This window comes from Musca autumnalis, unplaced genomic scaffold, assembly GCF_047663935.1.
Source record: "Musca autumnalis isolate F117 unplaced genomic scaffold, ASM4766393v1 scaffold_4, whole genome shotgun sequence".
Taxonomy (NCBI): Eukaryota; Metazoa; Arthropoda; class Insecta; order Diptera; family Muscidae; genus Musca; species Musca autumnalis.
The window spans coordinates 93,822,872-93,836,607 of record NW_027411977.1 but is presented as its reverse complement, the minus strand read 5'-3'; the positions used below and the strand labels follow the sequence as shown (position 1 = coordinate 93,836,607).

General features: G+C 35.1%; 1 protein-coding gene across 2 annotated transcripts; it reads left to right on the top strand.

The window, feature by feature from the left end:
- The first annotated feature begins 235 nt into the window (after positions 1-235).
- On the top strand, positions 236-1,429 carry ND-30 (NADH:ubiquinone oxidoreductase core subunit S3). Of its 2 annotated transcripts, none has more exons than XM_073982071.1 (4): positions 236-395; positions 460-537; positions 615-1,108; positions 1,176-1,429. In XM_073982071.1, the coding sequence occupies exons 1-4, from the start codon at positions 335-337 to the stop codon at positions 1,335-1,337; spliced, it is 795 nt and encodes a 264-aa protein (XP_073838172.1). In that variant the 5' UTR covers positions 236-334; the 3' UTR covers positions 1,338-1,429. The 2 variants fall into 2 exon arrangements, with proteins under 2 accessions (XP_073838172.1, XP_073838174.1); XM_073982073.1 differs by having other exon boundaries at positions 239-395; positions 463-537.
- The last annotated feature ends 12,307 nt before the right edge of the window (positions 1,430-13,736 follow it).

Here is a 13,736-nt window from a genome sequence, read left to right as displayed (position 1 = left end):
ATACTATCGTTATTGCCATCAATTTTTTGCCAGCTCTTGGTCTGTTCCAGTACTGCAAGAATCTACTAACTTTTACTATTTTTCCCGATAACATAAAGGAAAAAATGTTATCGTAGTAAAAAATAGTAGCTTCTTGCAGGTTCTGGAACAGAGCAAATGTTTACAAGATATTAAACCTGGTGAACCCTATTAATATTCTTTAATCCGAATAACTCCGAAAAACATATGTTGTTTTGACGTTTAGCAACACTAAAAGAAATTTGACAGTTGCTGTATTACATAAACTGTCAAATTAGAAAAATTGTGCACGGTTCAGGATATCTCCAGGATTTAAATGGCTGGATTAATCAGAAACGTTGGCCTCAGATTGGCTTCCCAAGTGGTTGCCAAAAATGGTAAATATTTTCCTCTTTAGGGTGCATAATAACATGACAAATATATAAACGTATTGGTTTCCAGCAGGTGTTGTGTCGACCGCATCAAATGTTGGTGCTTTGCGTTTAGCCAGTACAGCGAGCGATGCTAAAGAGAACAAACGTAAGATTATTAAGATACTTGTTTCCACTAAGTCGGAATTAATGATATGCTAACGAAGTATACTACTGTTTTTATAGCCACTATTCGCAAACCAAATGAGACCACACGCAGCCATTTGTCCGATTTTGGACGTTATGTTGCAGAATGTTTGCCCAAGTATGTGCAAAAAGTTCAATTGACCTCCGGTGATGAACTAGAGGTGCTGATTGCCCCAGAGGGCGTAGTACCAGTCTTGCAGTTTTTAAAGGACCATCACCAGGCACAATTTGCTAATTTGGTTGATATTGCTGGCATGGATGTGCCCAGTCGTAAATACCGTTTCGAAGTTATTTACAATATTTTGTCATTGCGTTATAATTCTCGCATTCGTGTTAAAACCTACACTGACGAGTTGACACCATTGGACTCGTGCAATGAGGTCTTCAAAGCAGCCAACTGGTATGAACGTGAAATCTACGATATGTATGGCGTGTTCTTTGCCAATCATCCAGATTTGCGTCGCATCCTTACCGACTACGGTTTCGAAGGTCATCCACAACGTCGTGATTTCCCCTTGTCTGGTTACGTTGAGGTAAAGCACAATGTTTGAACAATTGTTGAATTTTTCTGCTTTATATTACATATATTTACCTTTGCAGTTGCGTTATGATGATGAGAAAAAACGTGTCGTCTGTGAGCCTCTAGAGTTGGCTCAAGAATTTAGAAAATTCGATTTGTCTGCCCCTTGGGAACAATTCCCCAATTTCCGTAAAGCTTTGCCAGCTTCGGAGACTATTGATACTGAAAAGAAGAAGGAGTAATTTTGTAAAAATGAAATGTGAATGTTGTCTTGAAGGCATATAAAGAAAATAATTTAGTGTAATAAATGAATAAAAGAAGTCAAGTACCTATATATTATGATTCACTGATATTTTATATACTAATACCCAACCCAAGGTTCATTTTTATTGCATCATGACCCGAACTAAACCTAGTCGACAGACTAGTAAACAGCACTTAAATACTTGAATGTAGGTGAGTTAGGAAATCAATGGGTTAACCTGCGGTAGAATTTAGAAACGACTTGGGTAGACTTTTTGTGGGAGGTACCAGTCGGAGTTTTTGTTATTGTAGCAGCAGATGCTGGGTTTGCGGCCGTCAAAAGGAGTGGTATGATTTGGTGCATCTTTGGACATAAGGAAGAATATTAGAAAATCGAAGGTAGGACTATATCAGTTACTCATTTAAAGAGTTCTAGTGCGCACTATCCATTCTAATTACTGGCACAAAGTAGAATATAATTGCACTGTTTTAATTGGGACCACAAGGACTGTTTGCAGCAAAAAATACAAAACGATCCTCAAAATGACATTGAACAGCATTACGGCAAAATCGTGTGAAGTTTTGAGGTAGATGTACCCGAAGGAGTGGAACCGACTGTCATACTCCGTTCGAAAGTTTTGCGCGCTCCAGCCACTACACTTGGTGTCCTTAGGAAATTTACAGCCGATTGTACCGTTGTCCATAAACTGTATTTTGCGAAATACTCTTAAGTTTTGTGTGGAAGGAAGGAGTGGAAAATTCGAAAAATGTGGACCAAGTCTGTTACCCCGTTCGAGAGTGATCGTGCGGCCCTGCAGCAAGAGAGACGAACGTTTGTTCATTTTTTATAGAAATCATACAGAATTTAATATGCTATTTAGGTCATGTCCACTTTGCACATAGAAGATCGGTACTGAAAAAATACCGCTGAAAGACATATTACAACGTACCAATAAGGTCCATCTTCAAACTTAAACTAAGGGGTCTATTATGCATTGCCACTAAACTTGAATTGCGTTGTCAATTGTCAGCACAACTGATATGAAATGTTGTATTATTGATGTCAACCCAACTGGCTTGTCGATAAACGTCTTCTCGATCAGTGGTTTTTCAAACTTGTGAACTCTATTAATGCAAAATGCACAATTCGCAAAAAAAACTATTTTAAAATGATAACTTCAGTGGAATTATTTTTTGATGATGAAGAAAATGTACAGGACATGATATCTACCCAGCAAAAAGTTTGCTTCCAAAGAGGCAGTTAAATGATATGTACAAGTGATCTGGAAGTGCATCAAATTATGCATTTTCACTCATGATTTTTACAAGAGCCTGACTACGGAAAGAGGCACTCCATTGCACTGCATTTTAACTGACCCTTTGGCACTGCATTTTAACTGACCCTCTGGCACTGCATTTCAACTGACCCTTTGGCATTGCATTTTAACTAACCCTTTGGGGTAGAATAGGAGGCAGTCCAAAGCACGTGTTTTGATACAGGCATTCTGCGGAAATTGAGCAAGCCATTACAAAATATGCCAGAACAAAATGCATTATTTGTGTAAAACAAAAATATTAAGAACTTTATTACATTAACACAAATTATAAAAATTCTCCATTGAATTCAATTGCAAATATGCGTGTTTCCTCGCTCTCCATTTGTTCCAAGCTGAACTGTTTTTGCTTCATTTGCTAAATGGGTTGTCTTCCCATCACCAGTTAAGATTTCGACATGTACTCTAACAGCACTCCATTCGGAAATTTTCTTATCTTGAGTTACCGGAAAAATGTTCACAAATGAAATATTATTTAGTTTGTATTAACAAATGTTTGAAAATGTTAATACGCTTATCTCTTATTGGAAAATGTATGCCGCTGCCTGTAGAGATGTACAAACTGATTTATGTATGTACATGTAGGGATCTCTAACAACTGCTAATAATATGTAGCGAACGGAGTGCCTTTTTCACGACTCCGTTGGGACTGCATCCGGATGCTGTTAAATTGTGAGGAATTGGAGTGCCTTTTTCACGACTGCGCTGAACTGCATCCGGATGTTGTTCAAATGTGACAAGTGGATGTGATGCTTTGGATTGCATCCAAATGCGGTTAAAATGTGAGGACTGGAGTGCCTTTTTCACGACTCCGGTTGAACTGCATCAAAACATGCCGTGACAGAACTAGTCCACATTGCACTACTTCCAATTTATTTTGCTGGGTATTAGAAGAAATTTGAGGGACAAGTCCAATTTATTGGAATTGCCATCTGCACTGTAAGTTGAAGCTCATGTTGGAAAGATCTGTATAATCATAAATTATTTTAGGTTTAAGGCGTATTTTCGATTGAAAAGGATGCCTTAGTTTACATTGTGGAAACGTTAAAGGATGACTTCAAAGTAAATTACAGATCAACAGCAGTGCCCCCACTTTTGAAAGTATGCGCTGCGTTGAGATTTTTTGCGCAGGGAAGTTTCCAAAAGTCCCATGACAATGATAACAATTGCCTTGCTCAATCTATAGCTCTGTTCCTTTACGTGCAAGAATCTTCAAGTTTTACCACTTTTTACTCGAAAAGCGTACCTTTACTTCAGACACCATACAATTCATATGGGAGCAGTTTACAACTTTTGCTACTTTTGCCGGTTTTACCACTTTCACAAGTAAAGGAACAGACCATATCGCTCATTTACTCAAAGAGTGGCATAACTCAAAAAATGCGTTTTCTGAGTTAGTAATTTCTATTTCTACGTCTTTTATTTTATCTTGTGTCAAAATTTCATATTGATATCTCTAAAACTCAACGAGTTACAGCTCATTTACTAAAGGCCTGCGTACATAAGCTGCTCTGCCTGATTGCCTTGCTTTGCTGCTTCATTTCTGACGTAATAAAAATAATAGAATAAAGACGAAATTTCGAACTGGGTTGCCATCAGTTGGAAATTGGGTCGGCCTTCTTTGTTCTTTTATTTTTTATTGAAGCAGCAAAGCAAGGCAATCAGGCAGAGCAGCTTATGTACGCAGGCCTTAAGAGTTTGGCATAATTCAACAAAAATGTTTTTTGAGTTTATGAAGCACTAAACACTTCAAATCATGTTTGATCTTGCACAGAAATTTAGCAGTGATATCTGGCTACCTGTTTGTAAAATATGGTCCAATTAGTCCAATTAGTTATTCAAATTTCAATCGCAACTTAAAACGCGTTTTTCTCGAAACTGGATTTTTTGAGATGTGTCACTCTTTGAGTAAATGAGCGATATATTGTCGAACGTATTGAAGGAAGTTGTCCACTTGATAGAGGACAAATTGCGCCAAAATTAGATCGTTTCGAAATTGTGAAGGAGGAAAGAAGGCAAAACAAAAATCATTATTATTCAAAAACGAAATTCTCTGATGTTTTCGGCTATATAGATGGAACCCATGTGCACATTGGATTTTCACTCAATTTATCAATCAATATTTCAAACTGTTGTTTTATTGTTATTTTCACCATATTTTCGATGCACAAAATTAATTAATCATGCAAATAATCAACAATTGTTAAGAAAATGTTTTTATACCCTCAGCATTTATGCTAACGAGGATATATACACTGTCATAGGGCAAAATGTGCCTCATCGAAATAATGGTTTTAGACCCCAAGTGTCGATTGAGCAATGTCCGTCCGTCTGTCTGGTTGGAGCGCACGATAACTCTCGAACGGATCAACCGTTTCGAACCAAAATTTGGCTTTCGTAATATTTTGTTCTAACTTAGTTTAAGTTCGAAGATGGGTTATATCGGTCCACTCCTTTCGGCATTCCCCCACAGAAGTTCGAAAATGTTCGGAAATTTTGTACGTACGATAACTCTTGAAGGGAGTAACCGATTTGGTCCATACTTTGCAAATCGTGAAATGTCTACCAGAACTCAATTGGTTCACTCCTTCGGGTACCTCCCACACAAAATTTCGGAAAAGTTCAGTTTAGGACCTCCTCCCGAATCGCTTTGATTTTTGTTGTAAGATCTTGTATTCACTGCCACCCCATACGACGGTACAAGTTTCATCAGGGGCAAGTCCACACTTCTTGAGAAAATAGCCTGAAAGTTACAAAAAACCCCTATGACACCGTGTGAGGTGGATGGAGCTCATGATAACTCTTGAACGGATCCGCTGATTCGGTCCAAAATTTGGCCTTAGTAGTATTTTGTCTAAACATAGTTTAAGTTAGAAGATGAGCCATATCGGTCCACTCCCTCAGGTACCTCCCCCACAAAAGCTCAAAAATGTTCGGAAAAATTGTTCGTACTGTAACTCTTGAAGGGAGTGGCCGAATTGGTCCAAATCCTAATATATCTACCAGATATTGATCAGGTTTAAATATGGACTATATTTGTCCACTCCATCCGGTAACTCCCACATAAAATTTCGGATAAGTTTACTTTAAGACCTGCAATCGAATCACTTTGATTTTTGTTGAAGCAACTTGCATTCGCTGCCTCAATTATACAATCCATACTTCTTGAGCAAACAGCCCGAAGAGTGCAAAACCCCCTATGGCACCATATATAGTGGCTGGAGATCCACTTCCATAATGATCAATGTCGATCCATTCCTTTAAGTATCTCCTCTGCAAAACTTTTGATCTTTAATCCTAATGAACATTTTTATCGGTTCATACATCAAAAATGTTTAAAACCCCCTAAATACATACGTTTTTGGGAAAAAATTGTTTCAATATACACAGGCTGAGGGTATATCTCTGTCGGTAAAGCTGACTGATACTTTTTTACTTGTTTCCTTTCAATTTTACTTCTTGTTTCTTCGAAAATATTCACTGCAACTGCAAATAACTGGTTGCTGAAAAATAGCCGGTTCGTCAACTGAGATTCGCAACTTCAGTTGAAGGTTGCCATACATAAAGTAATTTTGACATCTGACAACTCCACTCAACGATAATTGCTATCGATAATCGATTTGGTAAAAATATTAGGATGTACAAAAATAGTATCGGAATTCCGTATCGTCGGTTGCTTTACAAATGACTGAAAAATTGCGAAGTATTATGTTTCTTAACGCCGTTGTAAACAACTGCGAAGCTACGTCTTTCAAAACGTCAAAAATACACAGGTAAAAAGCAAACATGTATCATTTTTATTTCTGATACATTTAGATACATTTTCGATGAACAATGTACGAGTGTGCAACTGAAATATTTTTATGAAGTTTAAACAGACGGACGTACAAGGTTAAATAAACTCCAAACAGATTTTTTCCAAACATATGTAGAGTCTAAAAAACAGTTACTACGTTAGCCTGAGCTGAGGATAAAAACAGTTTACTGAAAGAAAGGATTATTTTTATAGCCTCAGCCATGTTTCATTTAGTAAAGCACAAAACTACGAAATACTGTTGGCACAATTCAGAAGAAGAATATGTAGAAGTATACATTTTGTTGCTTCATCGAAATAATGGTTTTAGACCCCCAGTATGTATGAACGAAATCAATATCAGATAATTTAGAGTCAATTTGGCCATGTCTGTCCATCTATCTATCTTTCTGGCTGGAGTGAACGATAACTCTCAAAAAGATCAACCGATTGGTTCTCGCAATATTTTGTCACTTTCCTGCACGAAAAAAAGTAAATAAAAGGCCTACCCCCCATTTTTTCATTTGATTCAGTAACATTCTATACGAACTTTTTTGGCGATTGGTTTGCCAATTTTAACGAAAATGCTCTAAAGGCCGCATGCATTTATGGTCCAAGCGATGAAAAAACTTCACCTGTTCATTGTTGTGGCCACATACACATACATACATACTCACCTTCAGTATACAAAAGAAATAAAAAACACAGCATACATGTGTAAAAGATACATGTTCAGGTTGAACTTTTGATTTATTCATTTTTTTCAATTTTTGTTTTTTTTTTCGACACACACACACATTTACATACATTATTAATTAATTTTGTGTTATATACTTAAAATCTCGTGACAACAATATTAAGTTTTGATACATATGTATTTAGATATTAATTTTTAAAACTAACAAGTTTATAAAAACATATTTCATTTTTTACTGTTTCCATTTAAAATGGAATACATTACAACAACTTATTGGCTTTTCAAAATACATACATATTTGAATAGGACGTCATTCTCTATGAAATCCTAAAAGCCATACAAAAGTAATTTCTTTGGGAAGCCTCCACACAAAGGGCTTCGCATTACCAAATACAAATTGTTTGGTTAATAGATTTATCTAAAGATTTAACAAATTTTTTGGTGAAATTAAAGTATTTCTGTTTATATTAAATTATATATTAATTATTACATACATGTGTTTTTAGTATTTAGGGTTTTTTTTCAATAGAAAAAGGTTTCCACTTGAACCTTTTTCAACTAACAAATTTGCCAATTACACAGTACAACCCAATGGGCAAAGTAAAACTCTTTAACGAAATGTTCAAACAAATATATGTATATCAATTTAAATGTTATGAAACCGTTTTTCTCATATTTTTTTTAGTTTTTATATAACGATCAATAAAACTCATTTTAGATTCAATCTCATTTCATGTTTACATTGAATGGTTTAAAGAATGAAAACGAATGACATTAGAAGCAATTTTTGGGTACAAATTTTAAAATATAATACGTATTAAAATAATAGATTTGGTTTTATTAGAAGTGTAAATCTGTAATCTTTTTATAGATAATGACCAAATTCGTTAAGAATTACAACAACAACAAAATATAATGATCTAAAGAAATCAAATCAACAGTTCAACCAGTTGCATATTCATTTATAGAAATTCTGACAGAATATGCAAGTACCCAAGGTCTACATAAGGTCGGCGAATAAGCCCAGCTGATTATTATGTTTGATGTCAAAAACATTATTGTGATTTAAAATACAAAGAAACTAAAATCACAATAATTTAAAATCTATTATGTTTGTTGTCAAATGTTGTTAACAGTACTCTAAATGGCTGACCTTCTGTAGGCCTTGCAAATACGCTCAGTCCTTGTTGTTCACAATTTTTTCGAACCTGTCCTACATTCTAGATTATTGTACCCATGCACAGTGGCCAATTTTACGAAAAACCTGGCCAAAACTCTAAAAATGTTCTGATGTTTTTCGGGTCGCTGGTTTAATTTTTCATATTTTTTAAACATCAGACGGCCATTAGAGGGTCTTTTGGTCCCTTTTCCTATAAAATGTGATCGTATCAGATTAATATATTCTACAAATTTGTTCGCCATAAATTTTTACTATAGGTCCTGGAATACACCAAAACTCTATATCTTACCTAAACTCCAGAAATATGCAAAATTATAAACACATTTTAGGGTTAAGGTCGTACTTCATGTGGGTTTTGGCAAAATTGTGATACAAAGTATCATTTTAGAAGAACGGCGTCAAAGACAAAAATGTTCTCCACTAAATTTCACTATAAGTCACCAAAGAAATGAAATCTCTATTTGCATTACATACCAAGGAAATATCGGTATCAATTTTGCCAAACAACCAAGAAACTAAAATAGGGAGAACAAGTTTTCTTTACAGAGTCAGCTTCTGTATATGAAGAAAAGACAAAATTTTTTAGTTTTCCATAAAAAAAAAATTAAAAATTTTTTTTTAAGCTACATGAAAGATTTTTGGTACATAGATTGGGAAAAACATCCCATTCTTAAATCTGTTCGAGATACTAATTTTGGTTGTTGCGCGCAAAAGTTATGGCGGTTTCAATTCTGATAAAAAGAAAAAAATCTTTAAAAGACTCTAATCATTATATTGAGAAAGTCTCTTAATTAGGGGCTCCCTACATACTATATGTTTACTGAGGTTCCATAACTTTAGTGAAAAAGTTGTAAATTTTCGCGGAAATTAGGAAAACATTCAAAACAATTGGTAGTTTACAACTTGTTCTAATAAAATTCAAGCTGTTTATGCATCTGAAAAATATATAAAAAATATGTACGTAATCTAAACATCGCGAAGATTCAAATGAAACCAAAACTATACAAATCCGTTTAGCGGTTTGCATATTATAGCAAAAAACAAAAAATATATTGAGGAAATTTATAAAATTTTTGTAAGAGAAAATATTTATTAAAATTTATTTTGTGAGTTAGTTGAACAAAATGTAAGAAAAATAGATCGGAGTTTTTCTTCTATTTTAGTTAAATTTCACGCAATAAATCACATTTTTTATTCTAATCACTTCTCGAAAACACGCTAACATCTAGCAGAAGATATGGATATCTTTCAAATAAATGTTGGGTTCCTTCAAATGGGGGTATAATCTTGAAATAAAATTGTATCGGGTAATGTTCATTTTGAAATGCGTGTAAATCGCGAAATCCTCAAAATCACTTGATGCGCATGCGATTTACCAATACAGCGAATTCTTCTCTTTTAATTTGTACACATTTGCCAGGATTTACTTTGGCCGCTAAGATGTAGCATCGTCTGCAGTTTAGTGTGCAACAAACTGTATAACACTTATATTTTGCACAAAGTGCATACACTTTTTATGCGCATCCGTTTTCACTATCAACCGTGAAAAAATACATCGATCTAAACACATTTCAATAAAATCCATCAAGAACCGTGGATGTAGCATCACACAGTATTTTTTGGATAAATCGGATACAGCTCCCATGCCACTAAATTTTTCAAACCGCTGTTTTCGCACAAACGCGAGTGATGATTCACTTTCTTCATTGAAATGGAAACGATCCACATAAAACGCGAATTAGTCAGCGATATTTTGAAAAACATTTTTCGCAAATTTTTCAATTTTTGCAGTAGCCATTTCCGCCGTTCTAGTAGATGGATTTTTATGATCTGTGATTCATATGATCCGGATCGTCGAAAAACTAAAATATCGCGGGGTACCAGCACACTCAAAACGATATTGTAAATACTGTACCCAAAAAATAGGTTTTTTAGAAAAAATATCACACTAAATTTTGGCTTTTGGCAGTAGATTACTCTGCTGCTGTGTGGGCTACATACTCAATATACATATCAGATTATGCGAAATCGCGAGTTCTTTAATCCTATAATTGGTTCTTCGAAATATCCGAATGCGCGTCCCAGTTACATAAAAAATACAAAAAACACCTGAAATCCGGCTTCAAAATGTCAGCATCCATAAAAGGTGAATGCAGTGGAAATTTTGGAAAGTGATACATTAGAAGTGTAATCTTCATTTTGTATTCTCCTACTTTTACTTTGGACAGATGTCCGTCATTTGAATGGTTTAATCAGAAATCGAATAGCAATGTAAAAAACCTGTTTAGCTTCAACGTGTTTTTACCTATGTCTTTTCCTTTACGCGGTCGTAACTACCACGTAAATTAAATTTGTTTGCTAAATTTTTGAGTTTTGTACAAAAACATCTAAAATAATCCAGCAATAGTCATAGTTACTGGTAAACTACAATAGTTCGCGTATTGTAATAGTGCAAACCTTGGCTTCATGGAAACTAAAAAATTTTGACTTTTCCTCATATATTCAAAAGTTTTTTCATCACAATTTTGATAAATTTCATTCCAAAAAAAGTTGTAATAAGGATAGATGAATTTCATATCAATAAACGTTCCACAGTGGATCTACTTGTATGGAGAAAGTGGCCAAAAATATTTCCCGTGTAAATATCAAGCTAATGCGCTGGTTACAGCTATGTGCTGCTGTGAAGATTGTTCCTTCCCTTCTGTAGGCAGTATACGGTATGAATTGCTTTATTCTTGCTGTTAATAAAAAATGTAATGAACAAAAGTACCGAGTATCTTATGATGCAAAAATATGCATGGGGAAACAAAACAATCTCCACAACACCATAAAAACCAACCAATTTAGCGGGTTAAATACACCAACTTTTTTTCTGAAATTTTATAAAATTTTTAATATTGATCTTATAGCGTTCTTCCTGGAAGGCACGTATCGCCCACGTAAGTCATATTTGGAAGAAGAATTTTTTACCTTGACGTAGTCAGATAACAGAGTTATATTTTGGGCCAGCTATAGTCTGCGACCCACCATTTAAAGTCTGGCACTATATGGCAGCTGATATTAATACTGAATAATCTTAAACCAATGACCTACATTGGAAAATTATTCCCGAGAGCACTGGTGGGCATCATGTCTAAAATCTTAAGTCAGATTTAAGTATATCGAATTGGCATTACAAAATACACTAAGAGGACATATATCTGACTGGAACTCCACAACACGTTATAACGCTATTTTTATACCCTCCACTATAATATGGAGGGTAGAATAAAATTTGTCATTCCGTTTGTAACACATCGAAATATTCATCAGAGACCCTATATAAAGTATTTATATTCTTGATCAGGGTAAAATTGTAAGTGGATATAACCATGTCCGACCGTCCGTCTGTTGAAATCAAGATACAGCTTGCAATTTCTAAGATAGAGCTTTGTAATTTAGTACAGAAGTTTCTATTACTCTTAGAATGTTTGGTATTGCAAATGGGCTATATCGGTTCACGTTTTGATATAGCCCCCATAGAACGCTACCATCCGAATTTCGGTATTTTTAATTATCACTCCGAAATGGCTGAAATTTGGTTCTGTGTCTTCGTTGGAGGTTTAAAACTTTCCCCCAGAAATTTGTCGATATAGGTCCACGCCTTCATATAGCCCCCATAGAACGGTACCTCCGGATTTTCGGTATTTTGAAGGTTGTGGCCAAAATAATCCACCGAAATGGCTGAAATGTCGTATTTAGTCTTCGTTGGGGGTATAAAACTTTCCTCCAGAAATTTGTCGGTACATGCCTTAATGTAGCCCCCATAGAACGGTACCTTTATAGCGTTCCGGTAAACTTAAAGTTAAGTGATGAGGAGCTTCTTGGAATTAACTTTCAATATAAAAATTATATTTTTAATGCCTTAAAATTGGATTATTTTGCGTTTTCAAATCCATCAGATAGTAAAAGAACACATGTAATAATGGCCCTAAGTGTTTTTAGAGTGTTTTAAATTGGCAAATTTAAAAAAGAAAATAAAATACAATTCCGTTTGCAAAATCAAAAGTCAAATCAGAAGTCGGCAACCATGTACTATTTTTTAAACGCCCAAATTTGTCGTGTAAATAGTTTTTAAAGAGAGCGTCATTCAGCGCCATTTCTTGTTTAAAGAGAAGTGAACATTTTACACCTTTTTTTGTGTACTGGAACGGGGATTTGGGGAAAGCTCTGTATTAGTACGTTTATATATAACCGGATTTATAACTGGCTTTCAAATGTCAACTCCCTTGTGTATACGTCAAATAAATCCTCATTAAGAAGGTTAACCCTGCAAAAGGCTATAATATAAACATGGCCTAAAAGTGGTAACAAATTTAAAAACTTTTTAGTTCTGGAACAAAGCTATTATGTATAGAGCTAATTCAAACCCAAAGAGTATTAAATTTTTCAGTTTTCATAAAACATTGTTGTTATTGTAAAATGGTTAGTTGTTGTAATTCATGCAAACACCTTACGAGTACTTCTTACATTATGGGTGACCTATGTGTACTATTTTTGGCAAGAAGCATTCAAGGAACGCCACCAAGAGGTTTGTTGTGTATTCTTTGAGACCGGATTTGTTTCGTTTTGCTTCACTGAGGAGCTGATATTTCATTGATATGATATCGCAATCATTCTACAATTGGAAGCCTATGTATTATACGTCGGAAATATATCTCATATACGTCACACTTTCGGAGAGGCCATATCTGCTGCCCTGCACATGACATTAAAATTGTACTTATTCAAACATCTAGACACACACAAGTTATATTGGCTGTTACCATCATATCAATGAATGAATTAGAAACAATGCTGTGATTGGAGTTCCTCTGCGGACGGCTTATCGTGAAGACATAAATTTCCATGTAGAGACTACGCCTACGGGCTTTAAAAAATAAGTTTGCAAAATGGCGCTGTGTTAAGCCTACGCTTAATATGTGCGTTGCCGAATAGTAACCTAAAAATTAATTAACCTGATCTGACGCTATAAGCTTTATCAACGTCTATGTCGTGGCGGTATCTCTTAGCAGCAGCCAACAATTTTTCGGGGGACTAATTATCCTACGTTTTCGTTTGTGATTGACGCAAATTTGTGTGGTCTATCCGATGTGTGAATATCAATTCGGAGCACTGCCTTGTGATAGCTAAGTTTTTCCAAAGTCTGTTACGTTTCAAATTTTCCAATTTCCTCCGGTTATAAACCCCACCTTTGAGTTTTTATACCCTTAGCCATTAGGCTGACCAAAATGTGCCTTATCGAAATAATGGTTTCAGACCTCATGTAAGTTTGCCCGAAATCACAAATTTGGAGTCAATTTAGCCACGTACGTCATCTGAATGGCTGGAGCGCACGACCATTTTTGAACCGAT

Excerpts from the sequence above, each read along its gene's own strand:
- ND-30 (XM_073982071.1), top strand. The coding sequence starts at position 335 with ATGGCTGGATTAATCAGAAACGTTGGCCTCAGATTGGCTTCCCAAGTG. Across the intron at positions 396-459 it reads CCAAGTGGTTGCCAAAAATG|CAGGTGTTGTGTCGACCGCA; the intron begins GTAAATATTTTC and ends ATTGGTTTCCAG. Across the intron at positions 1,109-1,175 it reads CCTTGTCTGGTTACGTTGAG|TTGCGTTATGATGATGAGAA; the intron begins GTAAAGCACAAT and ends TTACCTTTGCAG.